This window comes from Piliocolobus tephrosceles, chromosome 19, assembly GCF_002776525.5.
Source record: "Piliocolobus tephrosceles isolate RC106 chromosome 19, ASM277652v3, whole genome shotgun sequence".
NCBI classification, from domain to species: Eukaryota; Metazoa; Chordata; class Mammalia; order Primates; family Cercopithecidae; genus Piliocolobus; species Piliocolobus tephrosceles.
In genome coordinates, this window is record NC_045452.1 from 1,703,325 (window position 1) to 1,730,824 (window position 27,500).

General features: G+C 50.3%; 3 protein-coding genes and 1 long non-coding RNA gene across 4 annotated transcripts in view; 1 reads left to right on the plus strand and 3 right to left on the minus strand.

Moving 5' to 3' along the window:
* LOC111526409 overlaps positions 1 to 2,720 on the plus strand; it is a 20,960-nt gene extending 18,240 nt beyond the window's left edge. The window contains exon 3 of the long non-coding RNA XR_002726355.2: positions 2,003 to 2,720. This is a non-coding gene — a long non-coding RNA (uncharacterized LOC111526409). The remainder of the gene's footprint in view (positions 1 to 2,002) is intronic.
* The window catches only part of MICAL3 (microtubule associated monooxygenase, calponin and LIM domain containing 3), a 1,031,057-nt gene that overhangs the window by 666,930 nt on the left and 336,627 nt on the right, over positions 1 to 27,500 (minus strand). The window lies entirely within an intron of this gene.
* On the minus strand, positions 3,069 to 12,565 carry LOC111526408. Its single transcript, XM_023192098.3, is given in 6 exon segments — positions 3,069 to 3,753; positions 3,756 to 3,788; positions 9,129 to 9,250; positions 11,973 to 12,015; positions 12,018 to 12,210; positions 12,378 to 12,565. Coding segments are annotated over 5 exon segments (957 nt in total). The 5' UTR covers positions 12,124 to 12,210; positions 12,378 to 12,565; the 3' UTR covers positions 3,069 to 3,100.
* The window catches only part of ATP6V1E1 (ATPase H+ transporting V1 subunit E1), a 33,260-nt gene continuing 22,296 nt past the window's right edge, over positions 16,537 to 27,500 (minus strand). Inside the window, exons 4-8 of the mRNA XM_023192094.2 lie at positions 26,781 to 26,870; positions 24,663 to 24,731; positions 20,494 to 20,588; positions 18,565 to 18,652; positions 16,537 to 17,112 (exon numbers count right to left, since the gene is read on the minus strand). Coding sequence (XP_023047862.1) covers positions 17,050 to 17,112; positions 18,565 to 18,652; positions 20,494 to 20,588; positions 24,663 to 24,731; positions 26,781 to 26,870 — 405 coding nt within the window. The 3' untranslated portion in view covers positions 16,537 to 17,049. The remainder of the gene's footprint in view (positions 17,113 to 18,564; positions 18,653 to 20,493; positions 20,589 to 24,662; positions 24,732 to 26,780; positions 26,871 to 27,500) is intronic.

Here is a 27,500-nt window from a genome sequence, read left to right on the forward strand (position 1 = left end):
GGAGTCTTGCTCTGCCACCCAGGCTGGAGTGCAGTGGCCGGATCTCAGCTCACTGCAAGCTCCGACTCCCAGGTTCACGCCATTCTCCTGCCTCAGCCTCCCGAGCAGCTGGGACTACAGGCGCCCGCCACGTCGCCCGGCTAGTTTTTTGTATTTTTAGTAGAGACGGGGTTTCGCCTTGTTAGCCAGGATGGTCTCGATCTCCTGACCTCGTGATCCGCCCGTCTCGGCCTCCCAAAGTGCTGGGATTACAGGCTTGAGCCACCGTGCCCGGCGTTTTTTGTATTTTTTAGTAGAGACGGGGTTTCACCGTACTAGCCAGGATGGTCTCGATCTCCTGACCTCATGATCCACCCATCTCGGCCTCCCAAAGTGCTGGGATTACAGGCTTGAGCCACCGCGCCCGGCCAACACAGTTTAATAGTCAAAAAAGTAACCGTGGAGCATCTTAAGTGTTTTTTTTTGTTTGTTTGTTTGCTTTGTTTTTTGAGATGGAATCTCGCTCTGTCACCCAGGCTGGAGTGCAGTGGCGCGATCTCGGCTCACTGCAAGCTCCGCCTCCTGGGTTCAGGCCATTCTCCTGCCTCAGCCTCCCGAGTAGCTGGGACTATAGGCGCCTGCCACTACGCCCGGCTAGTTTTCTTTTTGTATTTTTTAGTAGAGATGGGGTTTCACCGTGTTAGCCAGGATGGTCTCGATCTCCTGACCTTGTGATCCGCCCGTCTCGGCCTCCCAAAGTGCTGGGATTACAGGCTTGAGCCACCGCACCTGGCCTTGTTTTGCTTTTTGAGATGGAATCTCACTCTGTTGCCCAGGCTGGAGTGCAGTGGCGTGATCTCGGCTCACTGCAAGCTCTGCCTCCTGGGTTCAGGCCATTCTCCTGCCTCAGCCTCCCGAGTAGCTGGGACTCCAGGCACCTGCCACCACGCCTGGCTAATTTTTTGTATTTTTAGTAGAGACGGGGTTTCACTGTGTTGGCCAGGATGGTCTCCATCTCCTGACCTCCATGATCCGCCCGTCTCACCTCCCAAAGTGCTGGGATTACAGGCGTGAGCCACCGAGCCCAGCCTTTTTTTTTTTTTTTTTCTTTTTGAGACAGAGTCTTGATCTGTCACCCAGGCTAGAGAGCAGTGGTGTGATCTCAGCTCACCACAACCTCTGTCTCCCAAGTAGCTGGGATTACTAGCCCGCCACCACGCCTAGCTAATTTTTGCATTTTTAGTAGAGACAGGGTTTTACCACGTTGCCCAGGCTAGTCTTGAACTCCTGAGCTCAGGCAATCCGCCCACCTCGGCCTCCCAAAGAGTTAGGATTACAGGCATGAGCCACCACACCTGGCCATCTTAAGTATTTTATTGTCATTCTTGGACACAATGAAAGGGATTCCTAGTTCATAGCAACTCCTCTTAAAATCCTTTCCCATCCCATCTGCTTCCTCCAGCGCCACTCCCATGCCTCTGTCCAAAATGCCCCAGACGTCCTTTCCTCCAGCCTCAGCAGGCTGTATCCTTCTCTCCCATTCCCTTTCCTTCTTTTTTTTTTTTTTTTTTGAGACGGAGTCTTGCTCTGTCGTCCGGGCTGGAGTGCAGTGGCCGGATCTCAGCTCACTGCAAGCTCCGCTTCCCGGGTTCCCGCCATTCTCCTGCCTCAGCCTCCCGAGTAGCTGGGATTACAGGCGCCCGCCACCTCGCCCGGCTAGTTTTTTGTATTTTTTAGTAGAGACGGGGTTTCACCGTGTTAGCCAGGATGGTCTCGATCTCCTGACCTCGTGATCCGCCCGTCTCGGCCTCCCAAAGTGCTGGGATTACAGGCTTGAGCCACCGCGCCCGGCTCCCCTTCCTTCTTATCTGATCCACAGAGTCCAAAAGTTCAAGGATTCTGATTTGAATCCCAAAGTCCAAAAGGTTTAGGAAGGGAAAAACGTGGAGCAAGCGGGCCGCGTGAATCCACTAGTGACGTGTGTCCTCGCCCATCTGTGAGGTTTGTGTTTCTCTGACTACAGGGGAGGAAGCTGCAGCCCAGGGAGGTCGTGACTTGCCGGGAAGGTGGCTCGGGCCAGGCTGCACTCAAAACCCGTGCTCTGTCCACACTGCTACGGGGCCAGAGCCAAGAAAGCTGCGACTTCTTCCCTCAGCCAGCGCCGACAGCAGCTACCCCACGGAGCCAGCAGCCCTGTGTCCTGGGATCCCCAGTCCCTGCAGAATGGCCCACCAAGATCTGAGGTGAGCGGGACGGGGGCAGGCGGAGGCCCTGGCCCCTGGGCCTGGGGAGAGAGTCGCTATGGTGATAGCACATCCAGGTTTCTGAAGAACAAGCTGAGTCCTGAGGAAGAGCAAGGACCCTGCTCCCCATATAACATACACACTACCTCTACTGCGGCAAATACATACACACAAGCATCTGTGCATTTATATATTATTGTTCAACATAGTTTGTTTGGGTTCATCTTCTCTGACTGCCAAGTTTAGTTCACAGTTCTCTTTATCGTACCAAGTTTCTTCCTTTGTGAAAGGCCCGCTGTCATCCACTCTTACCACTTCCAGGTAAATCGATCGCCAAATATTTTGTTCACAGTCTGCCTCCCGCTTGAAAGATAAGAAAAGTTTAGTGGGTTCCAAGGAGTCTGAGAAGCTTTGTTTTCTATATCTGGTCTTCCAAAGCTCCTATACCCAGCAGGGTGGGGGGCATGTTATCTCAACTGTGGCTTGACTTTTGGCTGGAACTAGATCACCTCTAGGGCTGACCCACTTGAAGCCCACACTGTGGGAAGTGCCTGTTCTCTTATTATGAACAATAGCTGGCATTCCCCCCAGGCACGGTTACCATCGTCCTCAGCAACCCTGGAGTGAGTGCCACGGGAATGCAGGCCCAGAGAGGCGAGGTCACAGTCGGGATGCAAACTCGGTTCGGCCTGACCTTCGGCCAGTTTGTGTGAGAACCGCACACGTGGCTCCAGGCCTGCGGAGGAGCCAGAGGGTGGGCTGCGGAAGCCCGGGGCAGAGCGGTGCCCTGGTGGCGGCCCATGGGGGCAGAGCTGGCTCCTCCCAGAAGCCCCTGCCGGTCCCAGCCCCAGGGACTTCCCGGGTTGCAGCAAGATGCCTCAGCCCTGGTGAATGCGGCTGTCCCGTCTGGACCAGACCTGGGCCAGGGAGGCTGAAGAGCGTCTCTGGACACCTGTAGGGCTGGAGTTCCCCACTGTCTGTGCCCCTGCCCATTCCTGGCTGCATCCGGGCCCTAACCTGCCCCTCTCTCTGCTTCTCTCCTCCCCGTGTCCTAGCATCACAGCCAAACTCATCAATGGAGGTGTAGCAGGGCTCGTGGGGGTGACCTGCGTGTTCCCCATCGACTTGGCCAAGACTCGCCTGCAGAACCAGCACGGGAAAGCCATGTACAAAGGAATGTAGGTGCTGGCGGGCGAGCATGGAGGGCAGAGGCGCCTGGAGGAGGGATGGGGCCCCTTTCCCTCCAGTCTCCAGGCAGCGTGCGTGAGCGTGGGGGCTGGGGAGCTGGTCAGCTGGGATGTGCCCGCGCGAGCAGGGCATGGAGGGGGCTGGGCGGCCTGCTGCACCCTTACTCCTACTCTGGCCTCTGCTTTCAGGATCGACTGCCTGTTGAAGACGGCTCGGGCGGAGGGCTTCTTCGGCATGTACCGAGGTGGGCTTCTCAGGCCCCCTGGGAGGCTGGGCAGCAGGTGTGAGCGTTTGGGACCTGAGGAACTGGTGTTCCTTCCGTTGCTGCGGGGATGGGCCCAGGCTGCCAGGGGGTCCTTCCTGATGAGCCTCTGTGCTCTTGGGTGGAGTCAGAGGCAGCTCTGGGTCCTGGTAAGGTTTCCGGAGACCCCCAGAGCACACCCCCGCCACCGCCTCACTAAGAGCAGGCGAGCCCACCCTGCCTGCCGGCCTCTCTCTGCCTGGCTAGAAGGGAAGGGAGAGAGGCTGAAAGGGACTGCGCGAAGGGGCCTGAGCGCCTGGCAAGGAGTTCTGGGTGCCTCCTCCCCAGCACGGTCCAGCGCTGCCACGGTCCCTGCGGGGTCCCCAGCCAGCAGGCCACCTTGGACAGTGGATCCAAAGCTGGAGGTGAGCAGGAGCTCATATGCTTGTGCCACCGAGAAGCGAAACACAAACCCTGGAGAGCCCCTAGCCAGCAGCCAATGGGACTGGCTTATGCGGCACAGAGGAGCAGAACCCCAGTCCCTGCGCCTGGCGCCTGTCACTGGGAACTGCTGGTTTATCATCCGCGACCCCACCAGCAGCAACAAAAATGAAATGGCTTCCTGATAACCAGACTGAGGAGTCCGCAAGAAAAAAAATACGTAAAAAGAGGAGAATGTGGAGCCGGGTGTGGTGTCTCACGCCTGTAATCCCAGCACTTTGGGAGGCCGAGGTGGGCGGATCACGAGGTCAGGAGATCGAGACCATCCTGGCTAACACGGTGAAACCCCATCTCTACTAAAAATACAAAAAATTAGCCGGACGTGGTGGCAGGCGCCTGTAGTCCCACCTTCTCGGGAGGCTGAGGCAGGAGAACGGCAGGAACCTGGGAGGTGGAGCTTGCAGTGAGCCGAGATGGCGCCACTGCACTCCAGCCTGGGCGACAGAGCCAGACTTCATCTCAGAAAAAAAAAAAAGGAGAAGAGAGAATGTGGTAGGGAGTGGGAATGGAAAGTTATTTCAGTGAAACAGGCCCGGGAGCCCCACCTGGCCCCTAAGATGCCCTTCACTCAGAGACTGGCCTGGCTAGGGCTGAGGGGCAGACCCAGGGAACTGTTATTTCTGGGATGGCCTTGACTCCCCATCTTGTCCTTCACTTCCAGGGGCTGCCGTGAACCTCACTCTGGTCACTCCGGAGAAGGCCATCAAGCTGGCGGCCAACGACTTCTTCCGGCAGCTGCTCATGGAAGATGGGTATGGCCAGGTGGAGTGGGGTTGGATGCTTCACTGTGTGTTTTTTGGGAGAGATGGCAGGAAGAAGATTTCAAATGTGCCTCATTTTACCTGCCTGCATGCATTCAAATATGTGCACACAGGGCTGAGGGCTGCTGGAGAGTGAAGGGAGAGAACGAGCTGGTACACTTTGGAAGTGTGACAGATAATATAGACAACATATAGAATACACAGACAAATCCATCAACTAGGCAATACATTTTTAAAAATCAGCCACCAAGCTGGGTGCAGTGGCTCATGCCTGTAATCCCAGCACTTTAGGAGGTTGAGGAAGGAGGTCGCTTGAGCCCAGGAGGTCAAGGTTGCAGTGAGCCATGTTGGTTCCACTGCACTTCAGCCTAGGTGACAGAGTGAGACTTCGTCTCAGGAAAAACAAATCAGTCCCCAAACACTTTCTAGCTCTCTCTGTGCCTCACATGGCCCCAGTGATGTTCCTGAAGGGATCAGTGACAACACCTGGCCTGGGTAGTTTCTCTGTCACTGTTTTCAGCTTCCACGCGGTGCTACCTCCCTAGCAGGCTTTGTTTTAAACTTAGTCCCCTATCAGTACAGAGACCACACCTAAGGGCTAGCTGATGACTTGCCCAGCTGGGTGAGTGGCAGTCACGGGGGCCATCCAGGGAAAGTCCCCCTCTCACAAGAGGGCAGCTGTGGCTGAAGGAGCCTGACGCCTGTTCCCGTAGGATGCAGCGGAACCTGAAGATGGAGATGCTTGCCGGGTGTGGGGCTGGGATGTGCCAGGTGGTGGTGACCTCTCCCATGGAAATGCTCAAGATTCAGCTGCAGGATGCTGGACGCTTGGGTGAGGCCTGTCCCCACCTCCTATGGGAACAGTAAAGGGCTGGGATTGGAACCAGGCACATCCCACAGCCCACCCTCATTTGCTAGGCTGTGTGACCAGTCAACTTTCCAAGCAGGTAGAAGTCTTTGGCCAGGCATGGTGCCTCACGCCTGTAATCCCAGCACTTTGGGAGGCCGAGGCAGGTGGATCACTTGAGGTCAGGAGTTCAAGACCAGCCTGACCAACATGAGAAAACCCCGACTCTACTAAAGATACAAAAATTAGCTAAGTGTGAAAAAAAAAAAAAAAAAAGTCTTCGTTTATGGTTACCCATTTCATCAATGCTGCCAGCTCTAGAACAAATAGCAGAAACGAGAATGTTGATTCAGAGGGTCAGAAAATACTTTATGCTTCTGTCATATTTTCTTCACAATTAGACTTCATTTCCTAAAGATTTTAAGAAACGCTGCCGGGCACGGTGGCTCACACCTGTAATCCCAGCACTTTGGGAGGCTGAGGCAGGTGGATCACCTGAGATCAGGAGTTGAAGACCAGCCTGGCCAACATGGTGAGACTCCATCTCTACTAAAAACACAAAAATTAGCCGGGCATGGTGGTGGGCGCCTGTAATCCCAGCTACTCGGGAGGCTGAGGCAGGAGAATCACTTGATCCCAGGAGGTGGAGGTTACAGTGAGCAGAGATGATGCCATTTGCACTCCAGCCTGGAGGACAAAAGCGAGACTTCATCTCAAAAAAAAAAAAAAAAAAGAGAAATGCCAATGACTGCCTCACTAAACCTCCAGCCAGTAAGCATGTTGTGTTGTAGAAGCTGGCTTTTGGTGGAAAGGCATAAAAAGGGATAAGAGAATCATTCCTATTCTTTTGTTTTTTCCTGGAAGAGAAGTTTGGCCCTTTCCTAAATCCTAGTCCTCTCAGAACGATGGAGCGGTGTTGGCTCAGCATGGTACACTCCTGTAATCCCAGCTACTCGGGAGGCTGAGGCAGGAGAATCACTTGAACCCGGGAGGCGGAGGTTGTAGCCAGCGATTGCACCACTGCACTCCAGCCTGGGCAACAGAGTGAGACTCCGTCTCAAAAAAAATAAAGCAAGCACTATGGAGTGGTGTAGATGCCACAACACATATACTAAAAGCTAGAGCTCGCCAACCATGGAAGGGATGTGGGGGCCTGTCCTTAGTGCTAAACCACAGTGACCAAATTAAATATACTAACCCATAATGCACCGAATGCAGCACCTGGCAACGGGCTTACGGTCCTCAGTCCATGCAGTGCCCTTCCCGTCCTCAATTCAGCTGTGCACATGTGCTGTGCTAGAATTCTACCAGATTTCTAGATTGAATCAGACCAGCCTGGACCAACTAAAACTGCGGGAGAATAAACTTTAGGCACAGATGAGCCCCCACTGTGTTTAGTTTTTCTTTTTTTTTTTTTTTTGAGACGGAGTCTCACTCTGTCGCCCAGGCTGGAGTGCAATGGCCAGATCTCAGCTCACTGCAAGCTCCGCCTCCCGGGTTCACGCCATTCTCCTGCCTCAGCCTCCCGAGTAGCTGGGACTACAGGCGCCCGCCACTTTGCCCGGCTAGTTTTGTGTATTTTTTAGTAGAGACGGGGTTTCACCGTGTCAGCCAGGATGGTCGCGATCTCCTGACCTCGTGATCCGCCCCTCTCGGCCTCCCAAAGTGCTGGGATTACAGGCTTGAGCCACCGCGCCCGGCCTAGTTTTTCAACCTGTGTAAGAAGTTTAGTATTCCAAAAGCATTTAGAAAGAAGTAAAAGATAGGATAGCAATAAATTATGGTGCATGTAAAGATGACAACGGGAAAATAATGTTCATATTGATCAACTAATTGCTTAAAGTTAATTGTTTGCAGCCTGCACCTAGATTACTACCATAAGAAAATGTGGCCGGGTGCGGTGGCTCAAGCCTATAATCCCAGCACTTTGGGAGGCCGAGACGGGCGGATCACGAGGTCAGGAGATCGAGACCATCCTGGCTAACACGGTGAAACCCCGTCTCTACTAAAAATACAAAAAACTAGCCGGGCGAGGTGGCGGGCGCCTGTAGTCCCAGCTACTCCAGAGGCTGAGGCAGGAGAATGGCGTGAACCCGGGAGGCGGAGCTTGCAGTGAGCTGAGATCCGGCCACTGCACTCCAGCCCGAGCGACAGAGCAAGACTCCTTCTCAAAAAAAAAAAAAAAAAAAGAAAAGAAAAAAGAAAATGTGTGCCTGCCAGGTGCAGTGGCTCACGCCTATAATCCCAGCACTTTGGGAGGCTGAGGTGGGCGGATCACCTAGGTCAGGAGTTCGAGACCAGCCTGGCCAACATAGTGAAACCCTCTGTCTACTAAAAATACAAAAATTAACCAAGTGTGGTGGTGTGCACCTGCAGTCCCAGCGGCTTGGGAGGCTGAGGCAGGAGAATCACTTGAACTGGGGAGGCGGGGGTTGCAGTGAGCCAAGATCAGGCCACTGCACTCCGGCCTGGGTGATAGAGCAAGATTCCGGAAAAATAAAATAAAATAAAAGAAAATTTGTGCAAAGGCTGTGTGCAGTGGCTCCCAACATTTTAGGAGGCCAATATGGGGGGATCACTGTAGCTCAGGAGTTTAGAACTAGCCTGGGCAACATAGTGAGACCTTGCCTCTAAAAAAATACAAAAATTAGCCAGATGTGCTGGCGTGGGGCCGTGGTCCTGGATGTCCTGGCATGGGGCTGTGGTCCTGGACGTGCTGGTGTGGGTCTGTGGTCCCAGGGACTCGAAGGCAGAGGTGGGAGGATTGCTTGAGCCGGGAAGGTTGAGGCTGCAGTGAGCAATTGCACCACTGCACTCCAGCCTGGGTGGCAGAGCAAGACCCCGTCTCAAAAAACAACAAACAAAACAGGCCGGGTGTGGTGGCTCATGTCTGTAATCCCAGTACTTTGGGAGGCCGAGGCAGGTGGATCACCTAATGTCGGGAGTTCAAGACCAGCCTGACCAACGTGGAGAAACTCCGTCTCTACTAAAAATGCAAAATTAGCTGGGCGTGGTGGCGCATGCCTATAATCCCAGCTACTCGGGAGGCTGAGGCAGGAGAATCACTTGAAACCAGGAGGCAGAGGTTGCAGTGAGCATTGATCGTGGCATCGCAGTCCAGTCTGAGCAACAAGAGTGAAACTCTGTCTCAAAACAAAAACAAAAACAAAAGCAAAACAAAACAAAAACCACAAAAAAAGAAAATGTGGGCCAGGCGCGGTGGCTCACGCCTGTAATCCCAGCACTTTGGGAGGCCGAGACGGGCGGATCACGAGGTCAGGAGATCGAGACCATCCTGGCTAACACGGTGAAACCCCGTCTCTACTAAAAATACAAAAAAAAATTTAGCCGGGCGAGGTGGCCAGCGCCTGTAGTCCCAGTTACTCGGGAGGCTGAGGCAGGAGAATGGCGTGAACCCGGGAGGCGGAGGTTGCAGTGAGCTGAGATCCAGCCACCGCACTCCAGCCTGGGTGACAGAGCAAGACTCCATCTCAAAAAAAAAAAAAAACGAAAAAGAAAATGTGGCCCGGGCACAGTGGCTCACACCTGTAATCCCAGCACTTTGGGAGGTCAAGGTGGGTGGATCAAGAGGTCAGGAGTTCGAGACTAGCCTGACCAACATAGTGAAACCCCGTCTCTACTAAAAATACAAAAAATTTGCCAGGCATAGTGGCAGGCACCTGTAATCCTAGCTACTTGGGAGGCTGAGGCAGGAGAATCACTTGAACCCAGGAGGCAGAGGTTGCAGCAAGCCAAGATCACGCCACTGCACACACCAGCCCAGGCGACAGTGCGAGATTCTGTCTCAAGGAAAAAAAAAAGAGAAAATGTGCATGATAACTAGATTCCTAGTATGAAATATTTTCGGCCGGGCATGGTGGCTCACACCTGTAATCCCAGCACTGTGGGAGGCCAAGGCGGGTGGATCACGAGGTCAGGAGTGGCCAACACAGTGAAACCCCGCCTCTACTAAAAAAATACAAAAAATTAGCTGGGCATGGTGGTGGGCGTCTGTAGTCCCAGCTACTCAGGAGGCTGACGCAGGAGAATGACGTGAACCCAGGAGGCGGAGCTTGCAGTGAGCTGAGATCGCGCCACTGCACTCCAGCCAGGGCGACAGAGCAAGACTCTATCTCAAAGAAATATTTTTCTGGTGGATACCAAACAAATTTGGGACATGTCATTGGGAATAGCTTCCTTTTGGCAAGGATTTATGATCTAAGCAAAGCGTCTCAAACACAGATTTAGGAAAATAAATATTCACAGAATTTCAGTGTCATAAATCCCATTGTTATTAATGGGCCTCACAGCATTTTATTTTATTATTATTTATTTATTTTATTATTATTTATTTATTTTTGAGGCAGAGTTTCACTCTGTTGCCCAGGTTGGAGTCCAGTGGTGCTATCTTGGCTCACCACAACCTCTGCCTCCCAGGTTCAAGTGATTCTCCTGCCTCAGCCTCCTGAGTAGCTGAGATTACAAGCATGCACCAATACATCTGGCTAATTTTTGTTTTTGTATTTTTAGTAGAGACAAAGTTTCTCCATATTGGTCAGGCTGGTCTCGAACTCCCGACCTCAGGTGATCTGCCCACCTTGGCCTCCCAAAGTACTAGGATTACAGGCTTGAGCCACCACGCCCGGCCTGAATTATTTAAAGAATCAAATTCTACCAAATAGGGAAGGGTGGAACGGACCTGCCCACCTCATCTTGGAGGGTGAGCAGAAGGAGGTGCCATGGAAGCCTGAGGGAGATATTCCATCCTATTAGCACTTTAGGGCATGGGAATTTCACGTAGGTTCTGCCTAACGGTGAAAAGCAACAAATTATTTTTGTGTCTAAAAATCACCTAAGCCAGGCACAGTGGCTCATACCTGTAATCCCAGCACTTTGGGAGGCCAAGGCAGGTGGATCACCTGAGGTCAGGAGTTTGAGACCAGCCTGGCCAACATGGTGAAACCCCATCTCTACTAAAAATACAAAAATCAGCTAGGTGTGGTGGTACATACCTGTAATCCCAGCTACTAGGGAGGCTGAAGCAGGAGAATCGCTTGAACCTGGGAGGCGGAGGTTGCAGTGAGCTGAGATCACACCACTGCAAAAAAGAAACCCAAAATAAGTAAAAATAAAAATGATCTACATAGGCTGAGACATGGTTTAGAAATGGAAGCCAGATCAAATCCAGTTTTAATGGGAGGGCAAGGAATGGAGCCCTAAGGAACGTGGCGGAGACGCAAGTGGGTCAGGCTGTGGCCGTGCTCTTGGGAAGTGTTCTCAGCACTGGGACTGCTCCTGAGATACTGTAGACCTTAGGAAGACGTCCTTACAGCCACAAATTAACATTCTAAAATGAGGACATTCTTCCGGATGCCAGTGGAGGTGCCAGCCTGGCCTCTGAACTGCCCCGGGGGCAGGGATTGGGAGCCACACTCATAGGAGTGTTCTGTAGCATCTGTCGGGGACCAGGTAGTGATGGGGTCTGTCCTTTCCCTTCCAGCCGTCCATCGTCAGGGCTCGGCCTCAGCACCCTCCACCTCCAGGTCCTACACAACGGGTTCGGCTTCCACCCACAAACGTCCCTCTGCCACCCTCATCGCCCGGGAGCTGCTCCGCACCCAGGGCCTGGCTGGGCTCTACAAGGGCCTGGGTGCCACTCTCCTCAGGTGAGCCTTTCTTCCGGTTCCCTAGGACAGTGCATGGGGGAGGGCATGAGGGCTGGAGAGCTGGCTGTCCCTATCTGCCTCTGTGTCCTTCCCAGAATATCCAAACCCAGGTGAGCAAACGATTTCCACGCTTCCTGTTTTGTCCAGAACTGGCCAGGGTGGCACAGAATGGGTACCTAGAAGACTGAAGTTTTAGGCCTCTTGCATAGCGATGACCAGGTCCACAGGAAGGCTGCGTGATTTGTGGCCCAAAGGCACCTAAGAAAGCCCTGTCTACAGAGGACCGCAGAGTTCCTAGTAAATGAGTGGCTATGCCCCTCATCTTCCCTCGGCCTGCCTGCCCCTGCACAGAACACGTTTCCAGCCTCAGACTTGCCTCTGGCAGTCAAGAGGCTGCAGGTGCTGCAGGGCAGAGGAAGGAGCTGGGAGGGCAGGACAGATGGCAGTAGCCCTTTTGTCCCCTGCTGTCCCGGGCACTGAAGAAGGGGTGAGTCCCAGCGGCTTCTCTGTGAGCCCCATAGCTGACAGCAAAGCTCATTGTCTCACCTTGGGCGGCAGCCCCAGGGCAGCTCGGAGCTCAGTGTTGCTCTTCCTCTTCTGCAGAGATATCCCCTTCTCCATCATCTACTTCCCACTGTTCGCCAACCTTAACAACCTGGGGTTCAACGAGTTCGCCGGCAAGGCGTCCTTTGCACATTCCTTCGTGTCAGGCTGTGTGGCTGGTTCTGTCGCTGCGGTCGCAGTGACGCCTCTAGATGGTAAGGAGGTGGGAGACGTGTCCTTTCTATGGGATAAACAGTAATTTTGCACTTAATAGATGAGACAGCCCGACCCTGGAAGCCGTCTGGGGTTGCAATCTGGCTGCTGGCAGAGGTTCATTAGAGGCCCTTCCGGAGAAAGTGGGCCCAAGAGACTTTCCTTCTGTTTCTCATCCCTGACACATCCGCTCACCTTCCAGATGCTGATTCCTTTAGCTTTTCATCCCCTCAGAAGGGCTGTGAGCCTCAGCTGTAAATTATTGCTGATCTTTTAAAATTTAGGGTTGGCCAGGTGCGGTGGCTCACGCCTGTAATCCCGGCACTTTGGGAGGCCGAGGTGGGTGGATCACCTGAGGTCAGGAATTCGAGACCAGCCTGGCCAACATGGTGAAACCCCGTTTCTACTAAAAATACAAAAAAAATTAGCTGCGGCCGGGCGCGGTGGCTCAAGCCTGTAATCCCAGCACTTTGGGAGGCCAAGACGGGCAGATCACGAGGTCAGGAGATCGAGACCATCCTGGCTAACACGGTGAAACCCCGTCTCTACTAAAAAAATACAAAAATCTAGCCAGGCGAGGTGGCGGGCGCCTGTAGTCCCAGCTACTCTGGAGGCTGAGGCAGGAGAATGGCGGGAACCCGGGAGGCGGAGCTTGCAGTGAGCTGAGATCCGGCCACTACACTCCAGCCCTGGTGATAGAGCGAGACTCCGTCTCAAAAAAAAAAAAAAAAAAATTAGCTGAGTGTGGTGGCATGTGCCTGTAATCCCAGCTACTTGGGAGTCTGAGGTAGGAGAATCACTAGAACCTGGGAGGCGGAGGTTACAGTGAGCCAAGACCACACCACTGCACTCTGGCCTGGGTGACAGCACAAGACTCCATCTCAAAAAAATAAATACATAAAATCTGGGGCTAAAGGCAGGAGCTAAACCTACTGTGAGAAGACAATGCTTCCCTCTGTGTTAGGGCTGCCTGCAGCTCCCCAAACATGCGGGCGGACTTCCTATACCAACAGTAACTTGGCCAGGTGCAGCAGCGGCTCACAGCTGTAATCCCGAAACTTCGGGAGGACGATACAGGAGCCCAGGAGTTTGAGACCAGCCTGGGCAACAAAGTGAGACCCTGTCTCTAAAAGAAGTAAAAACATTAGCTGGGTGTGGTGGTAGTGCCTGTAGTCCCAGCTACTGGGGAGGCTGAGGTGGCAAGATCACTTGAGCCCAGATGGTCGAGGTTGCAGTGAGCTGTGACTGTGCCACTGCACTCCAGCCTGGGCAACAGAGCAAGACCCTGTCTCAACAAAACCAAACAAACCCACGGTAACGTGACTCATTTATTTTATAGCTGAGGCCCAAAGAGGAAGACCTCCACTTACAGACCACACAGTGCACACAATGGCAGAACCGGTCTCATGACCTTTTTTTTTTTTTTTTTTGACACGGAGTCTCAATCTGGTGCCCAGATTGGAGTGCAGTGATGCAATCCCAGCACACCACAACCTCCGCCTCCCCAGTTCAAGTGATTCTCCTGCCCCCACCTCCCAGGTAGCTGGGACTACAGGCCTGCGCCACCATGCCCGGCTCATTTTTCTATTTTTAGTAGAGATGGGGTTTCACTGTTGGCCAGGCTGATCTCGAACTCCTGACCTCGTGATCCGCCCTCCTCAGCCTCCCAAAGTGCTAGGATTACAGGTGTGAGCCACCGTGCCCGGCCTATGACTCAGTTTTATATGTGGTAGCTCTAAAGGAGGACCCAGCCACTTCGTGTTGAGGGGAGGACACCAAAGGTAAGCTGTTCACTACTTATTTTAACTTTTACTTGATTTAGTTCTGAAAACGCGAATCCAAACCCTCAAGAAAGGCCTGGGCGAGGACATGTACAGTGGGATCACCGACTGTGCCAGGTGAGAGCCAGTGTCCCCTCCAATGGTGGCTGGGACCGGTTCCTCTGCATGGGCGTCTGCCTAGATCAGATTTAGAGACCAGCTTTAATGCTAGGCTCTGGGTTTCTTAGAAGTCTGTCTTTCCCTCAGCTCTCAGAGAAAACAATGTACCGGGAGCCTTTTTCTTCTTTGTGGTATCCCTACAGCATCTCTCACCAAAGATTCTAGCCACATCAGGCCTATTTCCAAGGCCTTGACCCAACTGCTTAAGTAACCAACCTGCAGGCACCGCCCCACACCGTTGGCCCCTTGCTCTTGCTGTGGAAGGCACTATTCTCGAACGAGAGGTGCACAAATGGAGGCCGCCACTGAGGGCTGCTGGCAAACTGCCTCTGCCCATCAGCTCACTGGCTCTTCTTTCTCCCCAGGAAACTCTGGATTCAGGAGGGACCGTCTGCCTTCATGAAAGGCGCTGGCTGCCGGGCACTGGTCATAGCACCTCTCTTTGGGATTGCTCAAGGGGTCTATTTCATTGGGATTGGAGAGCGCATCTTAAAGTGTTTTGAGTAGACAGAGCTGGAGGTCAGGTCTCTGCACTCGCCGCCCTCTCTCTAGCCCATTTCACTTAGCCTAGACGGGACAAGGGCAGGCGGGGCCGCTCTGGCCTGCCCTGTCCTCTACGTTGTAGTGCTACCTCAATCTCGGGAGAAACAGCCCTATATTCTAACAAGCTGAGCACAGCCTTCTTCCCCTGCGTGTCTACACTCATTTTCCTTTGTGGGCACAGCTACCAGGGGCTTTCAGAAGCCCCTACCCACCTACTTTTCAATAAAAATAGTACTTTAGTTGTATTAATTGCAGGACCTTAGCAGGTAGTCAAAATAGAAGGGTTGTTTCTATATTTTAACATCTCAGTCAAACTCAGCAATCTTCAGTCGGCTTGAGGATTTAGCATTGTTAATCTTGGACTCTATAACTTATGAGTCCTAGCACTGATTTTTGAGGAAAAGGAGGATCAGAAGTTCAAGGGACCATGAAAAGTCCTCAAAGTCAGCACCTCGTTTGAGACCAAGCACCCTTTCGAATCCCTGGATGGCTGAGGGGGCTGAGGCCGGCTCTGACTGGGCAGCCCAGCCCCTCCCCCAGAGCCCAGGCTCTTGCAGACCCCTCCCTGTATCTGAGGAACACTATTTGAAATAAAGGTGAACGGTTACAATCTCATCTCTTCATCAGTGGGTACAGCACAGGCTGCAGTGAATGGTGTCACCATCTGCTTTTATACGTCCATGTCAAACTCCAACATTAAAAAGGGCACAGAAGCAGACCCCCGTGACTCTTCAAACTGTTACTTATGGGGGTGGAGGAACACAGCCACAGGGAAACATCTACTTGTTAGTGACACTGGGCTTTAAGCCTTGATTCTGTCCCTTCGTAAGTGCATCGTCTTGAGGAGCTGAGTTTGCTGTGAGAGCCATCCTCATGCACCTCGATTCCTGCCCCATAGGCTGCTACAGGAAATGTCATAGCAGCGGGGCCAAGTCCCGCTGCAGGAGCTGGTGTTTACTATAGTTCCACCTACTGTGAAACCTGGGCTAACGAGGAAGAGGATGGCGCCAACATGGTCAGCCTTGGGAGCCTCACTTTCTGTTATGAGAACTGCATTTGAGTATGGGCCCTGGAGACAGACCTCAGTTCAAGTCCCAGCTCCACCATGTACTAGCTGCAAGGCCCTGGGCAGCCCTTAGTCGTCACCTACGGAAAAATAAAACGTGTGGCAGGGGAGGAACAGGGCCTCTGTGAAAGGATCTGGTTCCAGCACACAGTGACCTGCTCTAAAATAACTCGGTTTTTTGGGCTGGACGCTGTGGCTCACGCCTGTAATCCCAGCACTTTGTGGAGGCCGAGACGGGCGGATCACGAGGTCAGGAGATCGAGACCATCCTGGCTAACACGGTGAAACCCCGTCTCTACTAAAAATACAAAAAACTAGCCGGGCGTGGTGGCAGGCGCCTGTAGTCTCAGCTACTCAGGAGGCTGAGGCAGGAGAATGGCGGGAACCCGGGAGGCGGAGCTTGCAGTGAGCTGAGATCCGGCCACTACACTCCAGCCCTGGTGATAGAGCGAGACTCCGTCTCAAAAAAAGAAAAAAAAAACGGTTTTTCTCACTCGGGCAACACTAATACCACTATTTCCTTGATAAAGTTGTGCAGCCCTTCTAGAAGCCAGTTCACACTGAAGAGCCACGTGGGGCGTGTGGCAGATCACAAGGGTGGAAAGAACGCTCCCCTCCCGGGTGATGGGCTGGGAACAATGAACAACAGCCCAGGGGACACCCAGAGGGTTAACGGGTCCAGGTGCTGACAGCTGTCACCATCAAGTGCCACGGGGATTGGGAAAATACTTCTTTTCTAGGTGCATCAGTAAGAATTTGACTCTGTCAAAACCTAAATTTGTAGTGCTTTACACTAGAAATCACATTAAATCCATGTAACTCTTTTAATAAATAAAGCATATTCATGGCTTAGATTTTAAATCACATTTACAGATGAGGGAAAACTTCTAGGCCTAAACAGGTAATAGTCAAGCGACTACTGCTGGAAGGAGTGGTGCGCCACACGCACCTTAAGCCTCAAGAGTGGGGACTGCAGGGCCAAACACCAAACGCATCACCTCTAGGCCAGACGGAGAGTGGAGACCCAGGAAGCCCACGTGACCAGCATCCGCCCCTCCCCTAGTGCTGGAGAACCAACTGGACACTGTGTTACTTTCAGATGAACTGGAGGTGGGTCCTGATCCTATTACATGACGCTTTCCACAACTGTGAACAATTAGGCAAGGCATGAGTGACAGGAGGGGCATCACTGATAAATACAGAGCAATACTGGGTGCGCAGTAAAGAGGAAGCTACAGAGACATTCGTGTTTCTTCAAATATCAGAAGCTTCCACATCACAGCGGGAGAGCTGAGGATGAGCTCCACCTCCTGAAGGCTTAGTCCAAAAACTTCCTGTTGGCATTTGCACCAAACAAGGCTCCCCGGACTTCTGGCATCATCTGTGGAGAGAAAGTGTAATAAATATGCAATGTCAGCTGAAGAAGTTGTAGAGTACTGCACATCTTAACCACAGGTGGAAAGCCACGAACCTACGTGGCTGGGAAGGACTCACAAAGCCACGCACATCAAAGCCACCCTTTCGTTCCCTGAAGCACAGTAACACATTCATCGGTGAGAAGCTTAACTCATCCCAAATCTAGGGTTCAGACTGCTTACAAAAGGGACACATTAAAAAAAACCAACAAAAACCCTAAAGTCACTACTATCTCAGACTTAACTCATCATAATCATCTCATCACAGTATGCTAGGTCACCTACACTCTTTCTTCAACATTTACTGAGTGCCTACTATGGCCACAGCGGCCGTACAGAACACTTCCAATGCCAGTTTAGGCTGAAAGCACTTGCTACAGCCACTGATGAATCCTTAGGAGGACTTAACCCTGGATTTCTAAGGCTCTAGCTACAGCTGGTTATTGAGTGCTGAGAAACTGAATTTTTCGGTTTAATCAAATATCCATGAGTGAGTAGTGGCTATGATACTGGATGAGACAGTGGCTAACAGGAAACAACGTTCTGAGGTTTAAGTTACCAGAATATGAAAAAATCAAGGTGAAAGTGCTTTAGTTATAAGACAAGCATCTGCATAAACAGTAAACTGCCCATCTAGGTCAGGGAATAACTAGGTTAGCAGCCACAGCAATAGACTACCACTAGAAGGCTAGAAGATGCTCAGCATTTTAGAACAACTGGAATTTTCCTGGCTTGTTTCCTAGAGTTCATGTGTACAAATCTGGAAACACCTGAAAAGCCAGCAGCTTTATGATAATTCCTTTAAACAAGTATTTGTGGCCTCGTGTGGCGGCTCACGCCTGTAATCCCAGCACTTTGGGAGGCCGAGGCGGGTGGATCACCTGAGATCAGGAGTTTGAGACCAGGCTGGCCAACATGGTGAAACCTCGTCTCTACTAAAAATACAAAATTAGCCAGTGTGGTAGCGCGTGCCTGTAATCCCAGCTACTCAGGAGGCTGAAGCAGGAGAATCATGTGAACCTTGGAGGTGGAGGATGCAGTGAGTCAAGATTGCACTCCAACCTGGGCAAAAAAGAGTGAAACTCCATCTCAAAAAAGCAAAACAAAACACAAGTATTTGCTTTAGCTTCCATGATTCCTGTTACAGAAAGAACTTGTCAGCACCTTACATGTAGTAAAATGTACAAATTTGAATCCTAGGTCAACAAAACCCCTGTTCTGAACCCAAATTCACCCTCATGTAAATGTTATTACCTTAGCAAATGCTACTGCATGCCCAATTCTCATTCTTTTTGAGCAAATGTCCAAAAATGTGGAAGGACAGCAACAAATCCCAAATACCAGGGAATGGACATGTGTTGTCTGTCCCACTTCAAAGTAACAGCAGACCAACTACCAAGAAGTCCTCCCACACTCACCTGCTGGGCTATGAGATCCAGCCGGCTTTCCAGGGTGTTGGAAACCTTTATTTTACGATCCCCATTATAGATCTCAACTCCACCAGCTCTGCAAAAAAAAGCACAGGAAATAATCATTTTCAAAGAGTTGAGAAAGATACATGGTACCCTTTACTCCCACAGAGGAATGCCCTCGTCTTGGTGTGTAGACTGTGCAACCTAAGCAACAGGCTTGAAAGGAACTGAAAAAGCTTCTGAAGATGTAATGCACAGTTGGTTTCAAGACACCTCCATCCCTGCCCAGACGTCCATTATATGAAACAGTGTAGTATTTGCACACAACCATCACACATCCTCCCCTATATTGTAAATCATGTCTACAGCACCTAAAATAGCTAATACAATGTAAATGGTTGTTACACTGTAGTGTTTAGGGAGTGAAAAGAAAAAGTTGGTTGAATTCACAGGTGTGGACCCCAAAGATACAGAGAACTGACTGCATTCATCTCAATAACTCATTTACCAGGTGACACTGTGTTTTTTTGTTTTGAGACTCACTCTGTTGCCCAGGCAGGAGTGCAGTGGCGTGATCTCGGCTCACTGCCACCTCCGCCTCCTGAGTTCAAGCAATTCTCCTGCCTCAGCCTCCCGAGTAGCTGGGATTACAGGAACCTGCCATCATGCCTGGCTAATTTTTGTAGAGACGGGGTTTCACCATGTTGGCCAGGCTGGTGTCGAACTCCTGACCTCTGGTGATCCACCCACCTCAGCCTCCCAAACTGTTGGGATTACAAGAGTGAGCCACCGCGCCCGGCCTGTGTCAATTTGATTTTATGTTACAGAACCTGTTTTAATGATCACAGCCAGCCCTCCCCAACAAAATGAAAAAGGAAGGATTTCATCTCAGTTTGCAAATCAGAGTCCTCATCTGAATGTTTTCTTAAGCCCAATCCTGCTCATCACTGATAAGGCCCTATCATGACTGCATGTGTGTCTGATAAAAGACGTCACTGCTGGCCGGGAGTGGTGGCTCACCCCTGCAATCCCAGCATTTCAGGAGGCCGAGACAGGTGGATTGTTTCCATTCACAAGTTTGAGGCCAGCCTGGCCAACATGGCGAAAGCCCATCTCCACTAAAAATACAAAACTTTGCTGGGCACAGTGGGGCACCTGTAGTCCCACCTACTTGAGAGGCTGAAACAGGAGAATTGCTTGAACCCAGGAGGCAGAGGTTGCAGCAAGCCGAGATGGCATCACTGAACTCCAGCCTAGGCAACAGAAAGAGACTCTTGACTCAAAAAAAATAAAAATAAAAAAGAGGCCAGGTGTGGTGGCTGACGCCTGTAATCCTAGCACTTTGGGAGGCCGAGGCGGGCAGATCATGAGGTCAGGAGATTGAGACCATCCTGGCTAACATGGTGAAACCTGTCTCTACTAAAAATACAAAAAATTAGCCAGGCGTGGTGGCGGGCGCCTGTAGTCCCAGCTACTCAGGAGGCTAAGGAAGGAAAATCGCTTGAACCTGGGAGGCAGAGGTTGCAGTGAGCCGAGATCATGCCACTGTACTCCAGCCTGGGTGACAGAGTGAGACTCCGTCTATTAAAAAAAAGCGTCCAAGGGACTTTCTTCAATGTTAGTGGTATGGCTAGGTGGCCTCAGGCCGGTGAAATCGATAAAATGACGCTGGCTCTCCCCTTGTCAGGAGTGCTGGGATTACAGGCGTGAGTCACCACACCCGATGACACTAGACTTTTAGAGTGTATTTAGCCGGCCAACAAGAGAGAACAACAGAGCGCGGCCAGAACAGGAGCAGCTGCAAGTAGAACACATCACAGCTCTAGCCTTGTGTCTAAGAGTGTGTTGGCGAAAATACCATTCGAAAAAGGCCCAGTATAAAGGCCACTCTCCCAGGGAGAGAAAGTAGCTGTTAGCAGCAGGAATACTCCTTACATGTCTTCAGGCAGGTAGGACTCCTGGTCAATTTGGACATCAACATCATTTTTGGTGGCAATTTTGTACATAGGGATTGCCTTCTGCACTGCAGCCTGGAAATACAGAAAACAATGAGAGGTATTACTAGAAACTATGAAGCAGGTATCCAAAAATTCAACAGACTATACAAGCAAGGATATTTCCATTTATGCCATGTAAAAGAACAGAGGCACTGCTGGTGGGAATGTAAAACGGCACAGTCACTGAGGAAAAATGACAGTCTGCACAGAGGAGGGAAGAGACGCGAATGGTTTCTGTCAAGATTTAACAGGGCTTGGCCAGGCGCGGTGGCTCACGCCTGTAATCCCAGCACCTCAAGAGGCCAAGGCGGGTGGATCACGAGGTCAGGAGTTCAAGACCAGCCTGGCCAAGACGGTGAAACCCCATCTCTACTAAAAATACAAAAATTAGTGAGGCGTGGTGGTGCGCACCTGTAATCCCATCTACTTGAGAGGCTGAGGCAGAGAACTGCTTGAACCTGGGAGGCGGAGTTTGCAGTGAGCCGAGGTCACACTGCTGCACTCCAGCCTGGGTGACAGAACGAGACTCCATATCAAAAAAAAAAAAAAAAAAAGGTTTAATGGGGCTTGGCAGGTGATTGAACATGCCATAGGCAGTTACCAGGTTTGAAACATGGATCAGCAGGAGGAAGATACATTATCCCCCTAACTGAGAGTGTTAGAAGCTGGAGGTGCATAAGGAGGGAAGGGAAGGAAGAGAAGTTTGGCTGCTGACATGAGCTTAAACTGGTAGTTGCAGATGAGGGGGGGACAGCAGGCACCAGAAACAGCGGTGCCATGCCATACCCACAAGGATGGTTCTGATCAAAACAACAGTATAACGGTCTTCAAAAAATGAAGCACAGAATTACCACATGATCCGGCAATTCTACCTCTGGGTATACAGACAAATGGATAGAAAGCAAGACAGATATCCGTACACCCATGTTTGCAGCAGGATTATTCACAGAAGCCAAAAGGTGGGAACAACCCAAGTGCCCAGTGACAGATAAACGGATCAGCACAACGTGGGGCACCCACACCGTGGAATATTATTCAGCCTTACAAAGGAAGGGCATTCTGACCCACACTACAGGGACCTTGAAGGCATTATGCTGAGTGATATGAAACAGTCACAAAAGGACAAATACTGAATGTTTCCACTTATATGAGGTGAACAGGGGAGAAGAGAGGACAAGATAAATAATGGAGAGTTAGCGTTTAATGAGCACAAAGTTTCACTATGGGAAAATGGAAAAGTTCTGAAGATGGATGATGGTGATGGCTGCACAATGTTGTAAATGTACTTAATGGCACAATGTATGGTTAAAATGGTAAATGGTATGTATATTTTACCACAATTGAAAAAAAGAAAGAAAGAAAGGCTGGGCACGGTGCCTCACGCCTGTAATCCCAACACTTTGGGAGGCCGAGGCAGGTAGGTCACAATGTCAGGAGTTCAAGACCAGCCTGGCCAACATGGTGAAACCCTGTTTCTACAAAAGATACAAAAAATTAGCCAGGCATGGTGGTGTGCGCCTCTAATCCCAGCTACTTGGGAGGCTGAGGCAGGAGAATTACTTGAACCCAGTGGGAGGAGGCTGCAGTGAGCCGAGATTACACCACTGCACTCCAGCCTGGGCAACAGAGCAAGACTCCATCTCAGAAAAAAAAAAAAAAAAAGCCGGGCGCGGTGACTCAAGCCTATAATCCCAGCATTTTGGGAGGCCGAGACGGGCGGATCACGAGGTCAGGAGATCGAGACCCTCCTGGCTAATACAGTGAAACCCTGTCTCTACTAAAAATACAAAAATTAGCCGGGTGTGGTGGCAGGCACCTGTAGTCTCAGCTACTTGGGAGGCTGAGGCAGGAGAATGGCGTGAACCAGGGCGGTGGAGGTTGCAGTGAGCCGAGATCGCACCACTGCACTCCAGCCTGGGCGACAGAGCGAGACTGTCCCAAAAAAAAAAAGAAAAAGAAAAGTGGGTTTTTACCACTATCTTGCAATTCGTGTGGTGGACATAATTAATAAAGTCTTGTCTTTGAACAATATTGTGCACACTCAAGTAACCGTGTAAATCCTTTCTTGGAAGAACTAAAGACCAGCCACATTTCTCTCTGACAGTATTACTTTGTTGAACAAATCAATGCATCTATTCAAGAGTTCCTTGTTTTCATATCTAATGCAGCACCACTTTGGAGAGCTAATCACCAATTCTGGACACTGATACTGTAGAAGTTTCAAGAAAAAGCTTGCTTGGCACCCAGAAATATCATGGTGTTATCTAGAGAAGGCTAGTGAGCAACTGAAACCTCCCTCCACTGAATGACATCACCTTGGTGAATTCTCCATTATGATGCTGAGCTCTGTTTTACAGGTTAGTAAATGAGGCTGTCAGCATAAACACAGACTGGGGTTACTGAGATGGTTTCTAATCTTTTATTATAGTGGAGAATATACAGTTAGGGGAATGAATATCTATGTTCTCTAGCTGGCACACTTTCTTTCCTAGTGCACAAGTAACTTAGGGAGACAAACTATAATAAAAATGCAAATAGGCCGGGCACAGTGGCTCACGCCTGTAATCCTAGCACTTTGGAGGACCGAGATGGGTGGAGAACTCAGATTCAGAGCTGACCAGACTCTCTGGGTGCCCACATTCTTCCTCTAGGTATAGGAACACATTCAGTGAGGTTAGAGCTCAGCCTTGCTTGTCTGGCAATAGGCTACCTCCTAAGATGGATCTTTGTTCCAACCCAAAGTGCTGTTTCCATTATTTGATTTTTAGATTACAGTATTACCAAGTTCCTAGAAAGACAGAAGGGTACTAGCTTGGATGGCAACTTGACTCTTAAGAAAACAGATTAGAGGCTGGGCGCGGTGGCTCACGTGTGTAATCCCAGCACTCTGGGAGGCCGAGGAGGGTGGATCACGAGATCAGGAGATAGAGACCATCCTGGCTAACATGGTGAAACCCTGTCTCGATTAAAAATACAAAAAATTAGCCGGGCGTGGTGGTGGGTGCCTGTGGTCCCAGCTACTCGGGAGGCTGAGGCAGGAGAATGGCATGAACCCGGGAGGCGGAGCTTGCAGTGAGCTGAGATCACGCCACTGCACTCCAGCCTGGGTGACAAAGTGAGACTCTGTCTCAAAATAAATAAATAAATAAATAAATAATAAATAAATACAGGCAGGTCGGGTGCGGTGACTCACACCTATAATCACAGCACTTTGGGAGGCCAAGGTGGCTGGATCACGAGGTCAGGAGTTCAAGACCAGCCTAGCCAAGAGATCAGCCTGGCCAATATGGTGAAACCCCATCTCTACTAAAAATACAAAAATTAGCCAGGCATGATGGTGGGTGCCTGTAATCCCAGCTACTCGGGACACTGAGACAGGAGAATTGCTTGAACCCAGGAGGTGGAGGTTGCAGTGAGCTGAGACTGTACCACTGCACTCCAGCCTGGGCAACAGAGCAAGACTCTGACTCAATTAAAAAAAAAAAAAAAAAAAGAAAATAGATTAGAGGCTTCAGTACACTTAAATACCTACAATGTGTTAAAACTCCTATAATTCCCATGGTTGAGCTGTTTTCTATTAGAACATGCATTTCATCCTAACATTTTGATGGATGGATGGATGGATGGAAGGATGGAAGGATGGAAGGAAGGAAGGAAGGAAGGAAGGAAGGAAGGAAGGACAGAAAGAAGGAATGAACAGGGCACGGTGGCTCACGCCTGTAATCCCAGCACTTAGGGAGGCCAAGATGGGTGGATCGTGAGGTCAGGAGTTCAAGACCAACCTGGCCAACATGGTGAAACCCTGTCTCTATGGAAAAAAAAAAAAACACAAAAATTATTTGGCCGTTGTGGCATGTACCTGTAATCCCAGCTACTCGGGAGGCTGAGGCAGGAGAATTGCTTGAACCCAGGAGGCGGAGGTTGCAGTGAGTGGAGATACTGCCATTGTACTCCAGCCTGGGCAACAGAGTGAGACTCCATCAAAAAAAAAAAAAAGAAAAAGAAAAAAAGGAAGAGAGAAAGAAAGAAAGAGAAAGAGAAAAAAAAAAAAAAAAAGAAAGAGAAAGAAAGAAAGAGAAAGATAAAAAATTATCCTAAGTTCTTTACCTTTACCAGAGGGAAATCTTGTTTCCTGCAACGAACAATCATTCGGGGCTCCAGCAACTGGTACAAACCCTGGAAGAAATAGTAGATACAATCAGTAGAAAATGCAAACTATAAAATAAAGCAACAGACCGGGCGCAGTGGCTCAGGTCTGTAATTCTAACACTTTGGGAGGCCAAGGCCGGCGGATTGCCTGAGCTCAGAAATTCGAGACCAGCCTAGGCAACAAGGCAAAACCCCATCTCTATTAAAAATACAAAAAATTAGCCTGGCATAATGGTGCATGCCTGTAACTCCAGCTTACTCAGGAGGCTGAGGCAAGAGAATGGCGTGAACCCAGGAGACGGAGGTTTAAGTAAACAGAGATGATGCCACTGCACTCCTGCCAGGCTGACAGAGTGAGACTCTGTCTCCAAAAACAACATAAAAATAAAAATAAAATAAAATAGCCAGGCGTGGTGGCTCACGCCTGTAATCCCAGCACTTTGGGAGGCCGAGGTGGGTGGATCACGAGATCAGGAGATCAAGATCATCCTGGCTAACACTGTGAAACCCCGTCTCTACTAAAAATACAAAAAAGTAGGCCAGGCGCGGTGGCTCACGCCTGTAGTCCCAGCACTTTGGGAGGCCAAGGTGGGCAGATCATGAGGTCAGGAGATCGAGACCATCCTGGTTAACACGGTGAAACCAGGTGGCATAATGGTGCATGCCTATAACTCCAGCTTACTCAGGAGGCTGAGGCAAGAGAATGGCGTGAACCCAGGAGACGGAGGTTTAAGTAAACAGAGATGATGCCACTGTGAAACCCCGTCTCTACTAAAAATACAAAAAAAATTAGCCGGGTGTGGTGGCGGGCACCTGTAACCCCAGCTACTCGGGAGGCTGAGGCAGGAGAATCACTTGGACCTGGGAGGTGGATGCTGCAGTAAGCCCAAGACTGCACCACTGCACTCCAGCCTGGGTGACAGAGTGAGACTCCGTCTCAAAAATAAATACAAATTGAAAAAATTAGCTGGATGTGGTGGCGGGCGCCTGTAGTCCCAGCTACTCGGGAGGCTGAGGCAGGAGAATGGTGTGAACCCAGGAGGCGGAGCTTGCAGTGAGCTGAGATCGCGCCACTGCACTCCAGCCTGGGCGACAGGGCGAGACTCTGTCTCAAAAACAAAAGAAAGAAAAGAAAGCAACAGTAAAATAGGATGTTTCTATAGTTCTTTCATTTAGGTTGGAAAAACTTCCCCTGGTAGGTTCCACTAACAGATGGCATATACCACACGAGACCATGGAAAGATCAATCTATCACAAACCAGATAAATGAACCCAAACCTTTGGTCGTAGAAACAAAATTCATGCAGATGCCTTATATTATATCAACCAAGCTGAGGACAAATATTATTGTAATTACCATAAGTAAAATAAGGATTTCGAGCTTAGTGGTAAACAATTAAAACATATACAGTGTTTGGTTGGAATCCTAAATCTTTTTTTTTTTTTTTTTTTTTGAGACAGAGTCTTGCTCTGTCGCCCAGGCTGGAGTGCAGTGGCCGGATCTCAGCTCACTGCAAGCTCCGCCTCCCGGGTTTACGCCATTCTCCTGCCTCAGCCTCGCCGGTAGCTGGGACTACAGGCGCCCGCCACCTCGCCCGGCTAGTTTTTTGTGTTTTTTTAGTAGAGACGGGGTTTCACCGCGTTAGTCAGGATGGTCTCGATCTCCTGATCTCGTGATCCACCCGTCTCGGCCTCCCAAAGTGCTGGGATTACAGGCTTGAGCCACCGCGCCTGGCCTGGAATCCTAAATCTAAAGCAAGTATTTTAGTGGCAAAATCAAATTAAGGGAATTTAAAGTTTGCCATTGCAAGCAAATTTGACCCTTAAGTCATGTAAGACTACATAAATGAGTAGCAGGCTGGAAGTCTTATCCAACCAGACAGATTTACTATTTTCCTATGCAGCACACATTTTAGATATGGTCAAGAGTGGAAGGGAAAAAGCTAAAAGGAAAAAAAAAAGGGTGAAAGGAAAAAACTGATGAGAAAGCAGGAAAAATAGAGCTGGTCTCTAACAGGCACGCTAAATTTTCTCAGAACTGTGGCTATCAACAGTAGATCTGGTCTGTGAGGGTACCTGGAGAACCAGTCCATCCAGCAGCACCTGGTACCTGGTTGTATCCTTTACCACCTTGCTGAGTCTCTGTTTTGCTTCATTTAGTAGGTCCTACAAAGATTAGAACAGACAAAAGTTATCTACACATCTGGGCAGTCAGCTCAGAACCCACTGTGAGGCTGATCCTGGCTCACGCCCAGCTGCCTCACATTTTATTGCTGGGATATCATTCAACACACATTCCCTGAGATCTGAGATAAAGCAGGTGCTATGCTGGGTCCAAGGAAGCATGTAACACCATCTCTGTTCCCAGGGAGTCCACGGCCTAGCAGAGAACAGCTCAGGTAACCATCAGTTCAGAAACTGACACAAGTGACTGACGTGGGAAGATTCGCACGGTGTAACTTGGAAAAGCAAGCTATTAAAACGCTTATACAAGATTACCCTTTTTTTTTTTTAAGGAAAAAAACAGATGTCTGGCTATAGATTGAAATACCAACAGTCTACCTCTGGAAGGCTAGATTATGAATAATTTCGATTTTGTTTATTTGTTTTTGAGATGAAGTTTTGCTCTTCTAACCCAGGCTGGAGTGCAATGGCGTGATCTCAGTTCACCCCAACCCCCACCTCCTCCTGGGTTCAAGCAGTTCTCCTGCCTCAGCCTCCCGAGTAGCTGGGATTACAGGCACCTGCCACCACGCCCAGCTAATTTTTGTATTTTTAGTAGAGACAAGGTTTCAC